The 20521-nt window shown below is 38.4% G+C and overlaps 1 protein-coding gene across 3 annotated transcripts in view; it reads left to right on the forward strand.

Moving 5' to 3' along the window:
• Positions 1-7096: 7096 nt before the first annotated feature.
• Positions 7097-20521, forward strand: part of impdh1.L (IMP (inosine 5'-monophosphate) dehydrogenase 1) — a 79027-nt gene continuing 65602 nt past the window's right edge. For 2 of the 3 annotated variants that reach the window (XM_041584966.1, XM_018250735.2), the window contains exons 1-2: positions 7139-7183; positions 7290-7546. In XM_041584966.1, coding sequence (XP_041440900.1) covers positions 7154-7183; positions 7290-7546 — 287 coding nt within the window. In that variant the 5' untranslated portion in view covers positions 7139-7153. Of the gene's footprint in view, positions 7188-7289; positions 7547-20521 lie in introns of all 3 variants that reach the window. The other variant, XM_041584967.1, reaches the window with a different exon arrangement.

Raw genomic sequence — 20521 nt, forward strand, 5'->3', positions numbered from 1 at the left:
AAGGCTGTATCCATTTTGGCAACTTAACACTCTTTTTACTATTGTTCCAAAAATCACAATTGATATTCACACAACATGGGAGGACTGTCCAGACAGCAAAGAATGTACAGAAACATTATGTATTTTTTGAGGACAGATGGGAGGGTAATGTGTGATGCCAACTAATTTTCTGATGAGGGACTGAAGCTGATTATTTTTGGAATGATTCTTTTGTCACATCTGTCATGTTAAGAAGGGCAAAGAGGTCATATCTGATACTTTGTGCTACTGTTTTGTCATGTTTAGACAGACTATACAGAAGAATGCCAGTGGCATAACCCATAGCTCCACATTCACAAGACATAAACATGTAATACAACACAAGCAATAGCAAATGCTTATAATTTCTGAATGCATATAAGGGGTTGCTAAATTGTCGTCTTCCAATAAAAAGTTGCTCTGGTAAATGTTTTAATTGCGATGATGCATAAGAGTCATAAGTCCATTAACTGTAACCAAAAACACGCTATACACTCAAAGAAATACAAAGAAAATACCCAGTCTCAGAGGGAAAAATACTTCCTTATTGTATTACTTCCTAGATTAATTACTTCTGTTTATATTGTTTAATAAATCTTAATTATATTTGTCCTTGTTGCTAGAAAGACATCACAACTTATGATATTTGCCCCTTTCTGTTAGTAAGACATCCAACCTATTTTTAACCCCACCATTGAATTGACTATAACTACATAATTTGTTTGTACATGCCATAGCCTTGCTATACTTACAGGAATGAACCCCTTTTTATGTTGTAATTAAAATCTCCTTTACTCTCAGCTCAAGAGATTATTCTTGCCACCTGCACTGTCCTGTGAACAAATGTCCATACCACCATGTATATATTGATTCATGTGATAGTATCTCCTCTGACATTCATTTGTTCTAGTTAGAAAAGTTACAGTTGTCAAGCCTTTCATTGTAAGTTACATATTTTCCTTTAAAGGAGAAAGAAACTTAAAATTATTGGGGAACCAGTTTGTTAGGCACCCACCCCAAGTGATTAAAATCACTTACTTTCTAGACTGTTGCCATCTTCCTTCTCCTAGGTAGCCTTTGATCTGCTCAGGGTGGGTTCAGGGGTGCTGCACCAATGAGGCAAATTAAAAAACTAGCATCAGGTGGCAGCGTAGAGCAGGTTACCAGGGTCGGCAAAAAGCCGCTGGTACATTTAAGAGCTGAATTTTAATTTTTTTTAAAACCTGAAATTAGGCCTTTGCGCTCTCCGCCCCTGCGTGGGTCCTTGTGTTCTGATATAAATGGCTATGGTGGGAGTTTACTGCAACCAGCTTGTTCTTTTAATCATGGACATAATATCAAATGACAGCAATTTCAAGCTATCCCAGAGCCTCCTACTTCTGCTGCCTGAATTTGGTGGCTAAGGTGTGCCACTGGCACTCAAGTCTTTGCATTGCAGAAGGCACAGCCAATCACTATCTAGTGGGCAGGGGACCCAGCAACCTGTTTTTCAGCTTGCTGGCTACATGATTCCTGGAAGACTGGAAAATGCCCCGAAGACCAGAAGAACTTGATGACACTCAGGGAACTGTTCACTGAGAACTGCACAAAACACATCAAAACACAAAAGTCAGACTGCTGGGAGCAGATGACAAAAAAAACAATACATTGAACCTGCCATGAAGAAAGAGGGCACTAACCTCCAATTATTATATTATCCAGAATGCTTGGGACCTTTGTTTTTCCAGATATGTGCTATTTCTGTAGTTTGGGTCACCATAGCTTAATTCTACTAAAAATCATTTAAACATTAAATACACTCAATAGGATTGTTTTGCTATCAATATTGGTTTATGTCGATTAGTCGGAATCAAACAAAAATTACTGTTTCAAACCAGATTGTTAGGCACCCACCCCAAAGTGACTAAAATCGCTTACTTTCTAGACTGTTGCCATCTTCCTTCTCCTAGGTAGCCTTTGATCTGCTCAGGGTGGGTTCAGGGGTGCTGCACCAATGAGGCAAATTAAAAAACTAGCATCAGGTGGCAGCGTAGAGCAGGTTACCAGGGTCAACAAAAAGCCGCTGGTACATTTAAGAGCTGAATTTTAATTTTTTTTTAAAACCTGAAATTAGGCCTTTGCGCTCTCCGCCCCTGGGTGGGTCCTTGTGTTCTGATATTAATGGCTATGGTGGAAGTTTACTGCAACCAGCTTGTACTTTTAATCATGGACATAATATCAAATGACAGCAATTTCAAGCTATCCCAGAGCCTCCTACTTCTGCTGCCTTTTTTTTTGGTGGCTAAGGTGTGCCACTGGCACTCAAGTCTTTGCATTGCAGAAGGCACAGCCAATCACTATCTAGTGGGCAGGGGACCCAGCAACCTGTTTTTCAGCTTGCTGGCTACAGGATTCCTGGAAGACTGGAAAATGCCCCGAAGACCAGAAGAACATGATGATACTCAGGGAACTGTTCACTGAGAACTGCACAAAACACATCAAAACACAAAAGTCAGACAGCTGGGAGCAGATGACAAAAAAACAATACATTGAACCTGCCATGAAGAAAGAAGGCACTAACCTTCAAGAGGAAACTGTGAAAAGGGAAAAGCCAAAGTTTTTGCTCAACTTGTATGATACATATAAGTAGAAAACCCCAACACTTTATTGGCTGAAATAAACAATCCATAAAACCAAAAGGGAAGGCGCCAACCCATATTGGCACTTATATGAACATAACAATAATAGTTAGTAGGGTATAAAAAGAAAACATATCTAAAAATATTGTAAAGAGAAATGAACAGAAAATGTAGAGGCTCATCTCATAGTGTTAATTGTTTACATTTTTGTTGTATCTTTTTATCTCAGTTTTCTCTCAGTGATGATCATGTAATTAAAGTGAAAACATATTTCCAGGTTTGTGTTCAGTTCAGAGGAATACCTACACTGCTGTAGTTGTATACTATATATGTATGCAGGATCCTTTTACTCCCCCTAATGTTTTCTTGTAAGGGGATTATAATACATTCAAAGGCTTATTGTAGGGGATAAGGAAGTCTGCAAGCTGAGTCAGTACAATATTTATGGAAATAAGCAGGGGGGCTTAAAGGAAACTATTAATATATGTATGTTTTGAAATGTCCATTGCTAAAACACAAATATAAAAAACAGGATATAGGGTGGTATAGAGTTTACCACTATTTTGCAAGTGTCATTTGTGACCGTAATTCTACTGGGGAAGGAATCGGAGGAAATTACATTCTTAAACACAGGTTTAAATACAGATACATGGAAGGAGCTTGACGTTTTCATGAAGTGAAAGTCAGATATATTTTGTAAATAGCCAGACAGAATTTCCAGTCTAGAAGAAAGGAGCAGGAAATTTATTGGCTGCTAACTTTTGACAGATGGACTTGGACCCAGATAGTCTGGAAATCACAGAAAGCCGATTCATCAGCAGCCACATCTACTTTGGTGAATGCATATGGTAGAGCCAGTGGGTTAAGTCTGTACATGCCGAAAAAAAAGCAGAGAAACTCAAGTATTTATGACACAGGGTATTATGAGCATACTCTGCCCAAGGACGAGTTCAGATCAGTTGTCATGGTTTCGAGAGATAAAACAGCTGAGAAACTGTTCCAGGGCTTGATTGGTTCTTTCAGAGGGCACCCAGAACTGGGATACATACTTGACCTCTCTCCTGTCTGAGACAATGGAGGAGGGAACCCATGTAGGTGGACAATTTCTCTGACAAAAATCTTAGTAAAAGAGTAGTAGAAAGGAACACCTTTAGAGGAACAAAATGGGTAATCTTAGAGAAATGATCTACTACCACTACAATGTAGTGAAATCAGCAGATTTGGGTAAGTCAACAATGAAGTCCATGGAGATATCAGACCATGTCTGGAATGAAACTGGCAGCAGCTGAAGTAATGCAGTGTATTGACAAAGGGGTCTGACCCCGAAACGTTGCACGTTTGCAGAATAAAATACGCAAGGGTATAACCCTGCAAGAAAGGAGCAAGAAGTATTTTGCTGCACACAAGTAGTACAGGCAGAGACAAAGGGGTAGATTCACTAAAGGACGAAGTGGCTTACGCAAGTGACAATTCGTTTGTGTTGCCACCCCTATGGACATCGCCAATTAAGCAGGCGGGCGCCAATTCGCTAGAGAAAGAAATTGGCGCTATCGTTCGTTCACAATCTTTCGTCAGGCGACTTTTCACTCCGTAACCTCAAGTAAAGTACGGATTTTACCAAACATTACCGCTTTCACCAAAGTTGACTTCGCCACCTCAGACCAGGTGAAGTGCTAAAATTAAGATAGATCTTCCTCAATCTTATGTCACTTACAGTACATCATATCCTGTGTGCTGAAAATGCATTAAAGTTCCAAAAACGCTGGCGACTTTTCCTTTTTTGAAGTGAAATTACCTGCAAAAGTGCTGACTTGAACTTTTATTGGGTAATCGGTTGTCTCCAGACATTTCATAACATATGGAACATTCATTTTACAGTGGGCTCATGTATAGGGCATTATATTAACCTCCATAAAGACCTCCATACAACTTTAAATTACCTGCCGTATGCAAATTGACCTAAGCGCAAGATCACTAGTGAATTTTCACTGGGCACAAATGAACGCAAGTGCATCTTTGCTAAGAAATGCTCACACTAGCGAAAAGTCACCAGCGTTCGGCGCCCAGGACGAAACTCTGCATATTAGTGAATTGGCATACTCGTAGCACATTTGCGCCTGTCGAACTGGTGCAAGCTGTGCGAAGCTGACGCTGGCAAAAATTTGCCCACTGAATCTACCCCAAAGTGCGAGAGGGCAAGAAAAAGGCGCACGGGTGTAATGGGCCTTTGAAACTAGAACACTGAGATAAGATGGCACCTACACAAATGTCAGAGGCATCTCGTTCAAGGGTAAAAGAACAGGATTTGTCTTGGTGGATCCAGGCTTTAGAGTCTTTCAAAGTGGGGGCTGTAAATGGGGCAACAATTAGTCAAAACCCTTGAAAAGCCAGGGGCGGTCCTGCCCAATTTGCCGCCCGAGGCGGCCTTTATTTTTGTCAACCCCGCCTCCCCCATGGCACTCACCTTCAGCACCGGGCGGGGGTCAGGGGGGTCCACGTCGCTGGTGCAGAGAGCGCAATTCGAAGAGCAGATTAGAAGAGCCGAATTTCCGGGTTGGAATCCGGAAATTCGGCTCTTAGTTACCAGGAGCGGCATTTTTGCCGCCCCTGGCAACCAGGGGGGCCGCTGCCGCCTGAGGTGAGTGCCTCAACCCGCCTTATTGGCAGAGCGCCCCTAATAAAAGTTATCAAACGCGCAAAACATTAAATGCCTTTTAAATCCAATGGAGAGGGCCAGTCCAATACTGCACACACTTTTGGCATGATCCATCTCAAACCCGGAAGAGGAGATAATAATCTAAAAAAAGGAACCTTATGTCTGTAAAATCCACACTTTACCACCTTGGCTTAAATTTTATTCTCTCTCTCTCTCTCTTTTTCAAATGCTGTAGAACTAGTTCAGGCAGCGAGGAAGAAAACTTACCGGGAAATTACATAATCCAAATATTATAACCAAGTACTCATAATGGCTGTCACTGGTATTGAAAGCACTCTCCCACATTCCTTGGCAGATACAATTGACTTTATATGCTCCCTGCAAATCTAGTTTAGAGAAAATTATATTTACAATAACAGTTCCCTGGTAGATATGAGAATAGCAGCTGGGCCAGTAGCCTGAAAGGGTTACTGTCACATTCTATGAAACAGGCCCACTGTAACTGCTTGGGAGATTGCACATTTTGGTGAGCAGGAGAGCCCTGCATGCACCAAACCAGGAGTGCATTACAATGGGCAGTGTCAGACTGGGACACAAGGGCCCCACTCTCAGTACTATTCTTCTTCTCCTCACTCAACCTTGTTCTCATATAAAAAGGAAATGGTCATGAAATAGGCCAAATCTTTAGCAGCACAAGGGCCCCCTGACACCTGGGCCCACTGGGAGTTTTCCTGGTATCCCTGTGGACCAGTCCGACACTGACAATGGGGAGTAATGTTATAATTATAGGATTGTAATGCCGTAATGGTGTCATTGTGATCAACTAACTGGGATTTTATAACTGGATCACTAGAATATATAGTATTGCAAGGCCATGTGATGTAATTTTACAATAGTGATATAATATGTATCTAATTGTCTCAGGGTATAGCTAAAATTGACTAGGCTACTTGGTCTATGTTCATCATGTATAATACCAAACTGAATATAACAATATAACGTTAACTCACACTCTTATTTGTGAACAAGAATATGAAAAGAAGATAACAGTTGCTGCCTTTAGCTGCCCAGCACAGTCACATGAAAGTAAGGGTTCTGGATTGTTTTTGGGCAGAGGATAAAGGTTTAGCAAATGCAGACCTTGAACTACACTGGTGTGCAGCTGAAGACAAATTGTTCCACTAGCCAGTCCTACGGCATGCTTGTCATAAGTGATTTTACTCAGTATCGTTTATGGTAATTCTATATTTGCCTGGAACATGTTGCAGCATGCTTGATCCTATGAACATTCAAATGATCCTATGGGATATTTTTACCTCTGGATGTATTAATCTCTTCCATTATATGTCCTATAGTAATTTCTGATATTGTACCAGATGCTGTAATTCACCAGCTTTGCATGTGTGAGAGTGTATATGTATAAATATAAAAGCATTAATCCTGAAAGACTGTTGTTAATGCATTAACCCTGTCAGTTGCACTCGGGAAACAGTAAGCAGTACATTACAACACTGATAGCTTTCACAATAACAGAATGATTTCAGAAGAGCTGAATATACATATCAGTTGTGCGTTCAGTAACACGCACTATCCAGCAAACGTCAGCAGAAGTTGCGAGGCCTGGGTCCTGTGATAAAAGTACCGAGAGGAGGCAGGACACTTTCTGGTCCCCTGTGCAACTCTCACAATGTGTCCTCTGGGTGGAGACAGCTCCTGGAGACAGATGCACGCAGGGAGAAAGGGGGCAGGGAATCTGCAAGTGTGCAAATTCCCTAGCTATCTGCATGTTAAATACTCAGATCCTCTTTGACAGATAGAGAAACTGTACAGCTCAGAGAACCAAGCCAACTCTCTGCTGTGAATGAAGTCTGGGAAACCTGTTTTGCAACTTGTAGGTTGGTAACAGCACTTTGCAAGACGTCTTAAACCATCTCTAAGATTGTTTTATTTACAGCTTCTTAGGATGTGCAAGTGACTCTCAGTCATTTCTTCTGCAGCAATTCTCATCAGCGACTGTGCTGTCCCTGGGTATGGATGGGTACAGGTATGAGGAAGATGACCAGCAAGGACACTATGATTACCGGCTTATAGTAGGTGATGTGAAGGAACCCCCAATTTCACCATCTCACAATTCACATAGGTGCTCAATGATCAACGGTTGCTCCCCTATACACAGTGGTCATCTCCATGGGCATGAGACCGCAGCACAGAGGTACAGCGCCACCCGGCTGCAGGCAGGATATGAACCTGAGAGGTAAGAGGCAAAATTAGGTTAAATATAGTTACAGCTCCTTACCCTGGATTTTCCAGTTACTAATTATACATACACACATACACATGCTTTTCTATGACTTTTTAATTTAAGGGAATAAAATATTGTTGTGTATGGAATAGCAAATTGTCCAAAGTCTAAAGACACTGTGAGCTAAGGCATTCTGTGAATTTTGTGGTTTGGAATTTTAGTTTAGTAAACTAAAGTCATGTGTAATAGAGTAGACTGATTGTATTTACATTTTTGGCAGTACTGTGAATACATCTTTTACAGGTCGCCCATGTCAAATGCCTTTTGTTATAATGATAAACACCTATTTGGTATACGTTTTTAGCCTGCATCTAAGGAGCCGTATGCACCTTTACTTACAGTATAGGAATTCTGATTGAAAGGAATTTTAAAAATAATATGCATGTCATCCCCAGGGTAAACCTTCCCCCACACATAAACTTTTTACACAATATTTTCAGTGATACAGCCACTCAAAATTCTTGGAATTACTCAGTATGGAGGGCTTAGGAAGTTGGGTTGCTGAGGGTTTCCATAAGGGAAACTAGGTAGCAAGTCCACTTTCAGTGCTATCTAACAAGTTGAATATGGAAGCATTGGACAGGTGCCCCACCAAAAATACATACATTTAAAAAATAAAATTGCTATTCCAAAGTTGGTTGCTCTGGATGGCACAAAATGTGATACAATCCCTTTAACAGGAGCCCAAGTGTAAAATCTTTGCTGCTATAATACAAGTTACATTACACCATATACTGTTTAGCCACAATAACATTTTTACAGCTAACACTACCCAGTTTGCATAAAGAAGGGTAATATAGATTTTTTCTGCCATACATGTTAATATTTATCTATTTATATTTGTATATTTCTAATACATAAGAGCTTACAGTATACCATAAAATGTATCCTTACATTTGTCACTTTTTCACACTACCAGAGTTATATTAATATTCTTGTGCACATTGTAACAGCAAGTAAGTTCCTACACTGAAAAAACACATTATAAAAAATAATAGGGCTTATTTACTTATGCCTTAGAATTAGAGGCATAAGTAAATGTGCAAGAGCTCTGACAAGTGTAAAATTATGTCTCTTAGTAATTCACTGGATTTAAAATCCAGCATGAAGTGCAGAGTGTAGTAGTGTTGGGTTGGTGTAAGGTAGTTGGTAAGGTATACAGTGCTGTATTCATGGGGATGTGCTTGGTCTAAGTGCAAGGCAGGGTAGAGTCCTACAGCGAGTGGGGTACCCGCAGGTTACCCGCAAAAACCTGCAGTACCCTGCGGGTAGAAGCTCCAGGTGCGGGTAAAGACGCGGGTCGGCGTTTCTGTGGGTTTGCGGGTTGGGCCGTGGGTCTTCTCAATAGCGATATTGACTCCTTTTTTCTGATTACGTCTACATCCGATGATGTCACTTCTGTTTACCATGACAGCACTTCCTGATTCTTGATGGTCAGCGGGTCCGGGTTGCGGATAAGGTACTTGCGGGTAGGGTCGGGTAGCGGTTCCAAGCGGGTAAGAATGCGGGTCTGGGTTGCGGATTGCAGGTTGCAGGTACAGGTCAGGTACGGGTCCCAAAAAATGGACACGAGCAGAACTCTAAGGCAGGGTGGAAAAGTGTGAAAAAAAGTTTTTGCACATTTTGTAAATTACGCTTAATGTACCCTTCTATGCTGAAATATAAGTTTTTCAGAAATAATTCGGGTTAATTTACTATTATCCTGGACACATTCTAATAATTCTTGCAACAATGTCCTATGCAAGACAGTAAGTACAGGACTCCACTGAGGTCTGCATACAGAAGTGCTCCCTGGCTTGTGCTTCAGGTAGCGGAATCTGGTTGGATCTTACATATGACAGATAATTATCATTTCGGTTGTTATACTGTGTTACTGTTATGTGACACACCTCCACATCTGAAGAAACACATTTCTTAATGTAAAGCTGGCCATAGATTTTTAAAAGATCCGATCATCATTGTGAGACCACGATTATCTCGAATTGTCCATCAACTAAAAAGACCATTGCAGGTGATATTGCCAGAAAAACAAAGGGTAGCTGCCTGCTTGTCCCTGCAAACCCTGCACTGGGACTGATAAAGATTTTTTAACCTGGCCGATCAATTTACTGACAGATGTCGGCCGAAAAATCGTAAGATTTATGATCGTTCGAATCCCACTAACCGCACGATAATTTCGAAGGATTGGACGGACTTCGCTAAAATCGGTCATTCTGCAAAAAAAATCTTTGCGTCTATGGGGACCTTAACACATTTTTTGGTGTCTTTTGATATGTCATTTTTGTATTTAAAAACAAATCATCTTGATTTTGTTTTACTAATTTTCTCACATTAATCTAGAGATGCTGAAGCAGAATAACTTGCAGTTGCCCTTTCCCCCTCCACTAACACCATAAAATCAGGCATTTGTGTGTTTATTTAACTATTGTTATGGATTCTCATTTTACATTGCTTGTTTTATGTAGCGCTGGCCACAAACTTTCAGTGGCACAGTCTACTCCTGCCCAAGGTCATAAGAAGCTGCCATGGGAATCCAACCAGGCTGTGATTAACTAGATCTCACTGTACACACAGCCTTTTACACCAGAACTACTCTGTATCTTTGGAGTAAAAACACAATATTGGAAAAAGGGAATTCCGGTTCTTAGCCAAAGTATATAATCTCACCACGTCTACACGTGGGGTCGAGGTACTCATACACCAGACCTACAGCTCGAGGTGGAGGTATTCAACTAAGAAAAAAACAGCAGGTACTGACAGATCTCGCGATAGGCAAAGTAAAATAACTGCAGATTTTAATTTCAGGCAAGAAGTTGACAAACACACAGCTTATCATTGGTGTAAACCGAACTGTAAACTTACATCTATTCTAAACTCATTTACATATACTTATTAAGATGCTGTGGAGTGGAAGAGTAACACCTATATTTGCAGTGCAAGGGCCCAGTTCACAATCTTACAATCTAGCAGGAGGAGAAGCACAAGACACATTTGGTATAAGTAGTAAATCGTGGATACTGTAGCAGAAGCAGTAGGGAGACAGTATTGCAGAGGGGTTAAATTGCAGTGCAGGTTAGACACCTGTCAGTGTTGAAGGTTAGTTATCATTATATCTTAAACAGTAGCAGCAGCAAGACTAGAGATTAGAAGAGTAGGGCAATGTGTGTGTGTGTATATATATATATATATATATATATATATATATATATATATATATATATATATATATATATATATATATATATATATATAACATATTCCTATAATTGTTATAGACCGTCAATAATTTGTAATATGATGTCTCCTAACTGAGAGTGTTTGACTACGATTTCTCTGATCTGCTTGCATTGGACTGACAAATATGATAAGTAGATATGTAGAGAAAGAGACAGGTTGGGAGAAACAATTAAAGCAAATATTAACTTGCAAAGAAAAAAATATGTCTGGATTAAAATAATTCAGTAGGATGAATATTGCCTTGTGCTACATACAGCTGATCACAAGGTAGTTCCATTTTTAATTCATGTGACTGTTCTTGCTTCGTAGCTTGTATTTTTGACTGACATGCAAACTATGTGTATCCAAGGGAACTCTGATATAACACCTCCAAGTGCTGTTTCTGTCCATTCTGGAGCACAAAGGGTGTTATGCAATAAATGGCATTAAGTGTATGCACCAGAATGGGGGACTTAATACCCATGTGCAGGGCCCTACACAATTATAGAGCGTGAGGAGGGAAGGGGAAATGTGAGGAGCGCAGTGACATCTAGAAAGTGAAAGTAATAGACTGCCCCACCTCTATGTCTCAGGCATAGAGGAGGGGCAGGTAATATTTGATTGACAACTCACATATTTAAACAGCTTCATAACAGCTATGAATGCTTCAATAAAAAAAAGAATTTGGGTTCCATGTTTATTTTGCAAAGGACTTTCATTATACAGCTTTTTATGTGTGGGTGACAGGTCGGCTTTAATATGATCTGTAGGTTATATAGATCTGCATCAGGTTGTCTATAGATTATGGCTACACAATGGGGCAAATTCACTAAGCGCCGATGCGCCGAACGCTAGCGTTAATTCGCTAGCATTTGGCATTTTTGTTACTGCGCAAATTCACTAACGAACGCTGGCGTAGTTTCGCTAGTGTTACTTCGCACCCTTACGCCTGGCGAATTTTCGCTAGCAACGTAACTACGCAAATTCAACTTGCGCAGTGTACTGAATGCTACCTTTTACGCTAGACTTCCTTCGCCACCTCAGACCTGGCGAAGCGCAATAGATTAGATAGGGATTGTTTCAAAAAAAGTCAAAATTTTTTCTAAGTCGCAAAAAACGCTGGCGTGTTTTCTACATTATGGGTGAAAAAGATCGAAAAAATTTTTGGGGCTCCCCTCCTTCCCCCCTACATTTCCTGACTCATGGCAACTTACCTAGACAGTGGGCACATGTGTAGGGCAAAATAAAATTTTTATTTGATGATTTGAAGGTTTTCCAGGCATTTGTAGTGCTGATACGTATTCCTACATTGAAATTTGAATTTGGCGCCGTATGCAAATTAGCCTTCGCTAGCGTAACTTCGCTTTACATAGCGAATCAACGCTAGCGCAACTTCGCAAACTTACGCTACCCCTGAGCGCAACTTCGGATTTTAGTGAATTTGCGGAGCGCTGGCGAAACTACGCCTGGCGAAGTGCGGCGAAGTTGCGCCTGCCGCAACTTCGAATCTTAGTGAATTTGCCCCATAACCTCAAAGGCATCCTACAAAATTTCCAAAATATGGTGTGAAATTATAAAACAAAATGTCATGTTTGGTGCTATGGAATACAATGCACACTTTGATAAATAAACCATTTTGGACATAATATTAGATTCTGGTTGGAATCATGCATAAGCATTAATACACCGCTTGTTTAATACACCACTATTTTTGCTAGTTGTTTTCAAGGTTAAAATGTTTTTGACAGTTCCTTAAACTTCCCATTTAATGGCTGCCATAAAATAATCCGGCCTGACATTACCCTATGGTTATATCTTAATTTGTTTTAAAAAAAAAAATAGTACTAGTAGCGCATGATGGTGTCATTGTTTCAGGGTTACACTATATGCATATTTTTGAGCCACTACCTTTATTTAAGCTTACTGGAAATAAAATTAAACATGGTACATATTGCAAGTAATGTAGAAGAATTTTTCACTTAAAAGAAGCAGAAGTTATTTTTTTTTTTTATATATATATATATATATATATAATCTTTATTTTTGGTTTATATAGCATCCACAAAAATAACATCTCAACGTTCTTTTTACAAAAATAAAACAAGTTTTCCATACAGTGTGTTCATTCAAATGCTAGAAAGACCACGAGACATGGAGGAAGAAAAGACAAATACAAGTATAAATACAAATCACCAGGGTGTTCACTTCTTTTCTTTAGTTCTAAACTCTCTATCCCAATTGTCCTTTTTCCGTTGACACCTTGGAGACATATTTGAGTATTAAACCCATACTTATATTGCTTAACATTAATTCTCTATTCATATCCTATTGTAGAGAATGTAATGTCCCTATGTAATGTCCATCTCCCTTAAGTTACATCATAAAAATAGATCCCCTGAAACGAATTGTCAGGGGGTGAACTGGTTTAGGAGGGATCTAGTGGAGCAGAAGTTATTTTAGTCAATTAAATATGGTACATCTTGCAAGTATTGTAGGAGTAATTTTCACTTGAAAGAGGCAGAAGTTATTTTAGCTAATTAAATATGGTACATATTGCAAGTATTGTAGGAGTATTTTTCACTTGAAAGAAGCAGAAGTTTTTTTAGTCTGCACTCACTCCAGAGATTGTCTAAATGTTTAGGGTAGGTTACCATGATACATAAATCAATATTTGAGTTTCAAAGCTAAGGTTAAATAACATGTTTCTAAGTATTGCTGTACTCCACAGCAAATGCCATACAATACTATTTGTAAATAAGTACTGCCCTGTTATTGCCAAGAGTGTGTTTCATAAGCTTTTCCTGTAAAAACTTCAGGGGGGTTTGCTCCAGTGAGATCAGTGATGTTCAGTATAAAGAGATATCAGAGTAACTAATCCAAATGTTGAAGGATCTACTAACCTTGATTCCTGGCATGAAGGACTGATTTTAGAGTTGAGCTGAACAAATATGAGACTTCCAATGATCAAAGTATAAGTCATCATATTTTTAAAATCTTGGACAAGGGGTAATGGTATGGATGGCCATGGGGGGGGGAAGGAGTGAGAGGATGTACAGACTGCCACCTTTGCTTTGGATGCCAAAGCTCCTTAGCCCAGTGCTGCCTTTTTTGTGTATAACATTGTATTTCACAAGTATCAAGAGCTGCCATATGTGGCTTTTATTAAATTAATTCCTTATTTTTGTTTTAGTAAAGTAAGGGTTCCAAAAATAACTGTATTAACAGAAAGGATTAGCACACATATATGATGTTTCCCTATTCATGTATATGCTTTAATCTTTCATTGTCCATAATGGTTGCAGTAGCATTCTGTAGCATCAAAATGTCCCTGCTATATGCATTAAGATTATTGTACATTCTTTACAATATCCCCCCTTAAGTACCAAATACAGCAATATGCTAGACCCAGAACAGTGAAAGACCAATTTACCTGTTGCAGAATCAGTGTGAATGCAGAGAAAAAAACATCTAGAAGCAGTTCTGTCAGTTCCAGGCATAAATATACATCAGATCTGGACTGGGAGCCAAATAGGCCCTGGCATTCCAAATACACAAAGGCCGAAACAGTCCCCACCGGCACCAGCCCACGAAATAGTGTCTATGGCATCTTACAGCAGCTCCTCTGGCATTTATCAGAACCCAGGGATTGCTAGTCCGGTCCTGATATGCACAATGCAATGGAGATGCAGTGCACCATGTATTTTATTTTATGAGCCACAAAACAAACAAGTGTGCCTGTCCATGTAGGCATGATGTAAAGTTTACTATGTCAGCCACATTGACCACAACAGCACAAAAGGCTGGTCGTAAAAAGATATTCTACATTGTGGGATTGCAAATGTTGTCACTAACCTATGTTACCCACTTAGGACTACATTCACACTTATGGTGCTTAATATTTAACAACCTGTATAAATGTGCAGGAAAAACATTTTGCATCCTAATAAACAGATACAACATTTCTAACTGGGCAAATTATAATTCACTGTTTTTATCATGTAGCACAAAGCCCTTAGAATGGAGCATGAATTTTTGCAAAAAAAAAAAATGCTTGTTTCTCTTATTTGATGAGTAGTTAATTGGGAAACCAGCAGTAACCCATAAGTTGCTATATGAAGGAGTGAGGAATGAACTTACATAAATTAAACTGCAACTTGTGGCATGTACACTTGTACGCTGAACCTGAAATGTGCGTAACTTGATTTGTACATTCAGATAAGTGATTCAGCATATGCTGTTGTCAGCAGTCTTTGGCGGTGTTTTAGCTGTATCATATTGTACTTTGCCTTGTCATTGAACTTTAAATTCTACTTTTTAAGCTCAAGACCACCACCACAAATATTCTTGTACAGTAAATCCATGGCTATATTTTTCAACATCATTCAACATTCATATATACATATATAATAGTGTGTGTCAATTTATGTTGTGTCCGATTTGTAAACAATTTCAGTGTCCATAGAATGCATGAAATAAAGCAGAACTACAGTAAATCACAACTTTCTAAGACATTGACACTTGGGTCAGACTTATCTTCAGTAAAGCTTCACATACCAAACTGCATAGTAAGCTTACATATGTAACTATAGAGGTTATAGGGCTGAAGTTAAAGCTCTTAGTTAGTAAGCTGCAGAAGAAACTAGGTTGCCAAGCAGTAAATGAGGAGACTGTGTTAGCTGAATAAAGAAAACAAGTCACGCAGCTGCAGCCCATTATATACACAAGCGTTTGAATGCAATGTTGGTGTCCAGTGCATTCCAAGGTGTGTTAGCCATAGGTTCCTAACTTTATAATATTTTAGGTATGATATTACTCTGCGTTCTAGTGATTAAGCATTATTCCTTCCTATCTACCAGACATTTTGTTAGCTTTTTGTGATAAAATGTTCCCAATTAGCGAAGACAAGACCTATGTACATGACTTTGAGATAGGAACATTAACAAAAAGACAGATGCAAATGACTGATAGAGAAGCTGGGAAGGTCAAAGGATTTGATCTTATGTTCCCTTTGTGCAGAGGCATTTTTATCACACACCACTGAAAAATTGAAAATACAAGCTCTGCTGAATTACTTGCAGTCTCAGTGCATGTGCTGCTGGCAGTCTGATACACAAGGGTTAAAACACCTCCCTGTTTGTCTAAATCGGCTTCTGGTTGAAGCTCGAACAGTGCAGTGACAGGGATTACTTTTTGCTTAAGTTAGGATAGATAGAGACATGACATCTATTAATCCAAGCTGGTTATGTTCAGACTAATTTTAGCCACAATTCACTCAGAGGGCACTCAATGAAAAGTGCATCTTGCTGCAGATGGATGTAAATTTAAAAAAACAGAAATGGTTAAAGAAATGGTACTGTTCATTGATGTAATAATTGCAGAAATATACCAATAAACATGAACTATTTCAGTATTTTTATAGAAATAAGTCAAAGCAACTTGACTTGCTGTGTTTTTTTCCTTGAAGACGTTTCACCAGTCATCCAACTGGCTTTCTCAATTTAGAATAACTTGTAAATCTTCCTTCGAGAATATTTATCCTCTGGAATGTTGCTCCAGAGGATATATATTCTCGAAGGAAGATTTACAAGTTATTCTGAATTGAGTAAGCCAGTTGGATGACTGGTGAACTGTCTTCAAGGAAAAAAACACAGCAAATCCAATTGATTTGACTTACTTCTATAGATATACCATGACCTGGACTAATGAGAATCTTCACAAACATTTCAGTATTTTATTTTTGCTTCAATCCATTCCAGGGCATCTGGTACTTTACTTCCTTCCTGCAAGGTCTGGGGTGGGTAGGGATGGAATGAAAAGATGCCCGTATGCCTCCCCTAGCCCACTCCTTTTGAGACAAGCTTGGCCTACTCTCACCATCCCACCATCAGCTAAATGGACATTACCAATTTATATAAGTTACTTCGAGATTGGCCCACCTCCTCATCATTAACTCTGACCTTGGCTGTCAAAACATTGAACATTTTGGAGCAGGATACAATTTTCTAATGGTAGCTACATCAAATCAGGGGGTGACTAACGTACTGTAGTATTAAATGCATGGTCTTCCCTGAAGATGGCACTAGAGCATAAAACAAAGGTTCTATTGTGTTTATTTTATATCAGAAATACTAACATTTGACAAACAACATTTTCTGGTGGAAAAATGGTTTCCTTACAAGTATCTTTTCATGGAAATTAGCTTTCAGTTATAGAAAGTCCCCTTGTCTCCTCCCTCAACACTCCCACCCTAATAAAGATTTTCTAAAAATGGGATTACCCAGAATTTCAGAATCCAAGCTATAAAGAACAGGCTACTCTGTGACATGACAATTCCTACTTTAAGTACACTGAATATTGTATAGAAGGGTGTAAAGTGGGATGTTTATATACATTTACAGATAATTTATCAACAACTGTAAATGCTTAAAAATCTATTATCACAAGTAGGTTTTTTCAGTTTAGTTTACATTTTCCTTTCATTTTGTTATCTGCAGACAGGAAAACATGTTGGATTGAAGAATTTACAAATAAATTGTTAAATACATAAAGAACTGTACTGAAATAAAAAAAAAGTTAAATAGATTTATTGCACCCCCAGTACAATTTAAGTTTTGAAAGTGGGGAGGTTTTCTCTTTAAATTTTGCAAATTACTACTTCTGTCACTGTGTAAAAAAACTGTTCATTTTAATATACCTGAAAATGTGCTTTACAAGTATTTTAGCACTAGAGTAATTTAGGACATTTAAAACTATTGCGATTTTCTAAAGCATACTGTACATGTGCATTTGTTTAAATTAACCCATGTATAGTTTGGTAAAGGAAGGTGACATGCTGAAGCCCATTAATGTACTCGTGCATTGTAAATAACATTGGAGGCTCAGAATTGAATAGAACAATAATATTGCTGTACTTCATGGGGCAGTACACCTTATATTTTTCTTTTAAATTAATCTATATATAAGTGCTGTTATTTTTTAAATTGTTGCTGTTTTTTTAACTCTTAGGGGCAAATTTACTTAAGGTTGATTAGCGAGGGTTAATTAACCCTCAATATTCGACTGTTGAAGTCAAATCCTTCGACTTCGATTATCGAAGTCGAAGGATTTAGCCTTATCATTCGATTCGAAGGATTTTAATCCATCGATTGAACATTTTTGGTTCGGCCAAAAAGAGATAGCTAAGCCTATGGGGACCTTCCCCATAGGCTAACATTGACTTCGGTAGCCTTTAGGTGGCCAACTAGGGGGTCAAAGTTTTTTTTTAAAGAGACAGTACTTCGACTATTGAATGGTCAAATGGTCGAATAGTCAAACTATTTTTAGTTCGAACCGTTCGATTCAAAGTCGAAGTCGTAGTCGAAGATCGAAGTAGCCCATTCAATGGTTGAAGTAGCCAAAAAAAACATTCGAAATTCAAAGTTTTTTTTCCTCTATTCCTTCACTCGAGGTAAGTAAATGGGCCCCATAATTTCTCTAATATGTATCTCTCAAGTCTACAAATGAAAATAATTTGAAAAACAGACTAATCACGAGGTTAGATTTGTATTGATATATATCATTTAAGCACTTATCTTTCTACACATTTATACTTTAAAATTCATCTTTTCATCTGTAGAACCTAGAAACCCAATCATAGCTTAACTGCTGAATTGAAGAGTTTCAAAATAACTAAAAAAAACACTAAGGGGCACATTTACTAAGGGTCGAATATCGAGGGTTAATTAACCCTCGATATTCGACCCTCGAAGTAAAATTTCCCGCAAATACTTCAATCAAACGATCAAAGGAAAAATCCTTCGAATCGACCTATTTGATGGATTTAAATCCATCGATCGAAGAATTTTCCTTTGATCAGAAAAAGTTTAGCAAACTTATGGGGAGGGTCCCCATAGGCTAACATTGAAGCTCGGTAGGTTTAAAGTGGCAAAGTAGGTAGTCTAAGTTTTTTTTAAAGAGACAGTACTTCGACTATCGAATGGTTGAATAGTCGATCGATTTTTAGTTCGAATCGTTCGAATCAAAGTCAAAGTCGTAGTCGAAGGCCGAAGTAGCCTATTTTTTTCTATTCTTTTTGTCTAGAGTTGCATTAATCCCTTCTGCACATTTGCTTTTTATTATGACCTATTTAAATTATCCTGAAATGCAGGAGCCTCTTCCCTTTTATTATATGTGTGTGCATTATTAAAGTATGTTCCTTTTTAATGGATGCAGTTCAACGTGTATGGGTGGAATTCTATAACATTTACAAACACTTCCCATTATTGAAAGACCTGAAATGATACTATGCCTGGTTGTGTTTACATGATATGAACTGATAAAGAAACTTGAAAGTACACCAATACAAAAACATAATATCTCTGACATAATTCTCTGACAGCACCTGTCAGCATTCTTGACTAATGTATTTTAGAATCAGATCTGACCCAGTGCAAAGAGGAAGTTTATCTACTGTGTGCTGGGAGATTGGTAAAAACAACAGACTCTACTCTTGCAGTATCTACTGTGTGAACTTTAAGAGCTACAGGTAAACAATTTAAACCTAACTTTTATATCAGCTGTCATTTCTGTTAAGAATAGGCATAGTATAACATGGTATGCTTTTGATTCTCTGCTGTAGTGCTATGGTTTTAGAATTAGCAGCTATATCATCTTTGAAACTCTGTATGGCAGATTTATCAGATATACAAATAGATGAATTCTGATTTGTTCTAATGCTGATCAATCAGCTAGGAAGACGAGTCTATGCTTATATGCAATCAGCATCTATTAATATTAATATTGATCCAATCAACTGAGAAAAAAAACCAATGCTATAGCCTTCTGTCAGAAAACTGTCTTACTCCTCTTAATTAATATGCAATGTTATTGCCTTCTGTTAGTAATTACTGTCCCAGACCACTGGTTATTTTGGGGATCTGAGATAACAAGTCCCTGAAGGTTCAGACAATTATAGATACCACATGTGTTCTAAAACAATCAAATTGGTCTATCAAATCAACTGAATTGATAGGCCAGCTGGATATATTTTCTTTAACAGTTCAAATGTATGGGACTCCTGAAGTACAAAATTGAATGTTACTTTAAGAAAACTGTCTTACTCCTCTTAATTAATATGCAATGTTATTGCCCCCCCCCCAACTAGGTAGAGGTGATCCTTTATCACATACTCTTTGTTTGACCTGTGATATTTGAAAAAAATCTATATCTTAACACTTCTAATATAATTACTTGCCAGTCTGGAATTTCCAGTTCATCCAGCCCACATAGTTAATGCACTAGGCAGTTTACAAGGGTATTGCTCTGTTTAGCTTCTAGATTGTTTTGCTCTGCTTCATTTATGATAAACAAGTAACTACTTCCCTAGTGAGGTACTCTTTACAACAGCACATCCTTGCAATATAATCTTAATTAACAATTCATTTTTAGCCACGCATTTCACCTTAAAACAAACTTCTCAGCCAGCAATTTATTATAGATTATATGCTAATCTTTTACTGGTTGAAAAGCTGCTCTATATATAGCAGCATAATCAATATGCATTAAAGCAGCAGCTAAAACCTTCCTCTCTTTAATCTGATGAAAGTAATAGGGATGGAAAGCAGGTTTCAGCCAGCCAACCGTACAATCCTGCTGCATGAAATATGTTAGTATTTTATAAGAATAATTATTTTAATGACTATTGTATTCATTCATATGTATCAAACGTGCTTT

Source organism: Xenopus laevis, chromosome 3L (assembly GCF_017654675.1).
Source record: "Xenopus laevis strain J_2021 chromosome 3L, Xenopus_laevis_v10.1, whole genome shotgun sequence".
NCBI lineage: Eukaryota > Metazoa > Chordata > Amphibia > Anura > Pipidae > Xenopus > Xenopus laevis.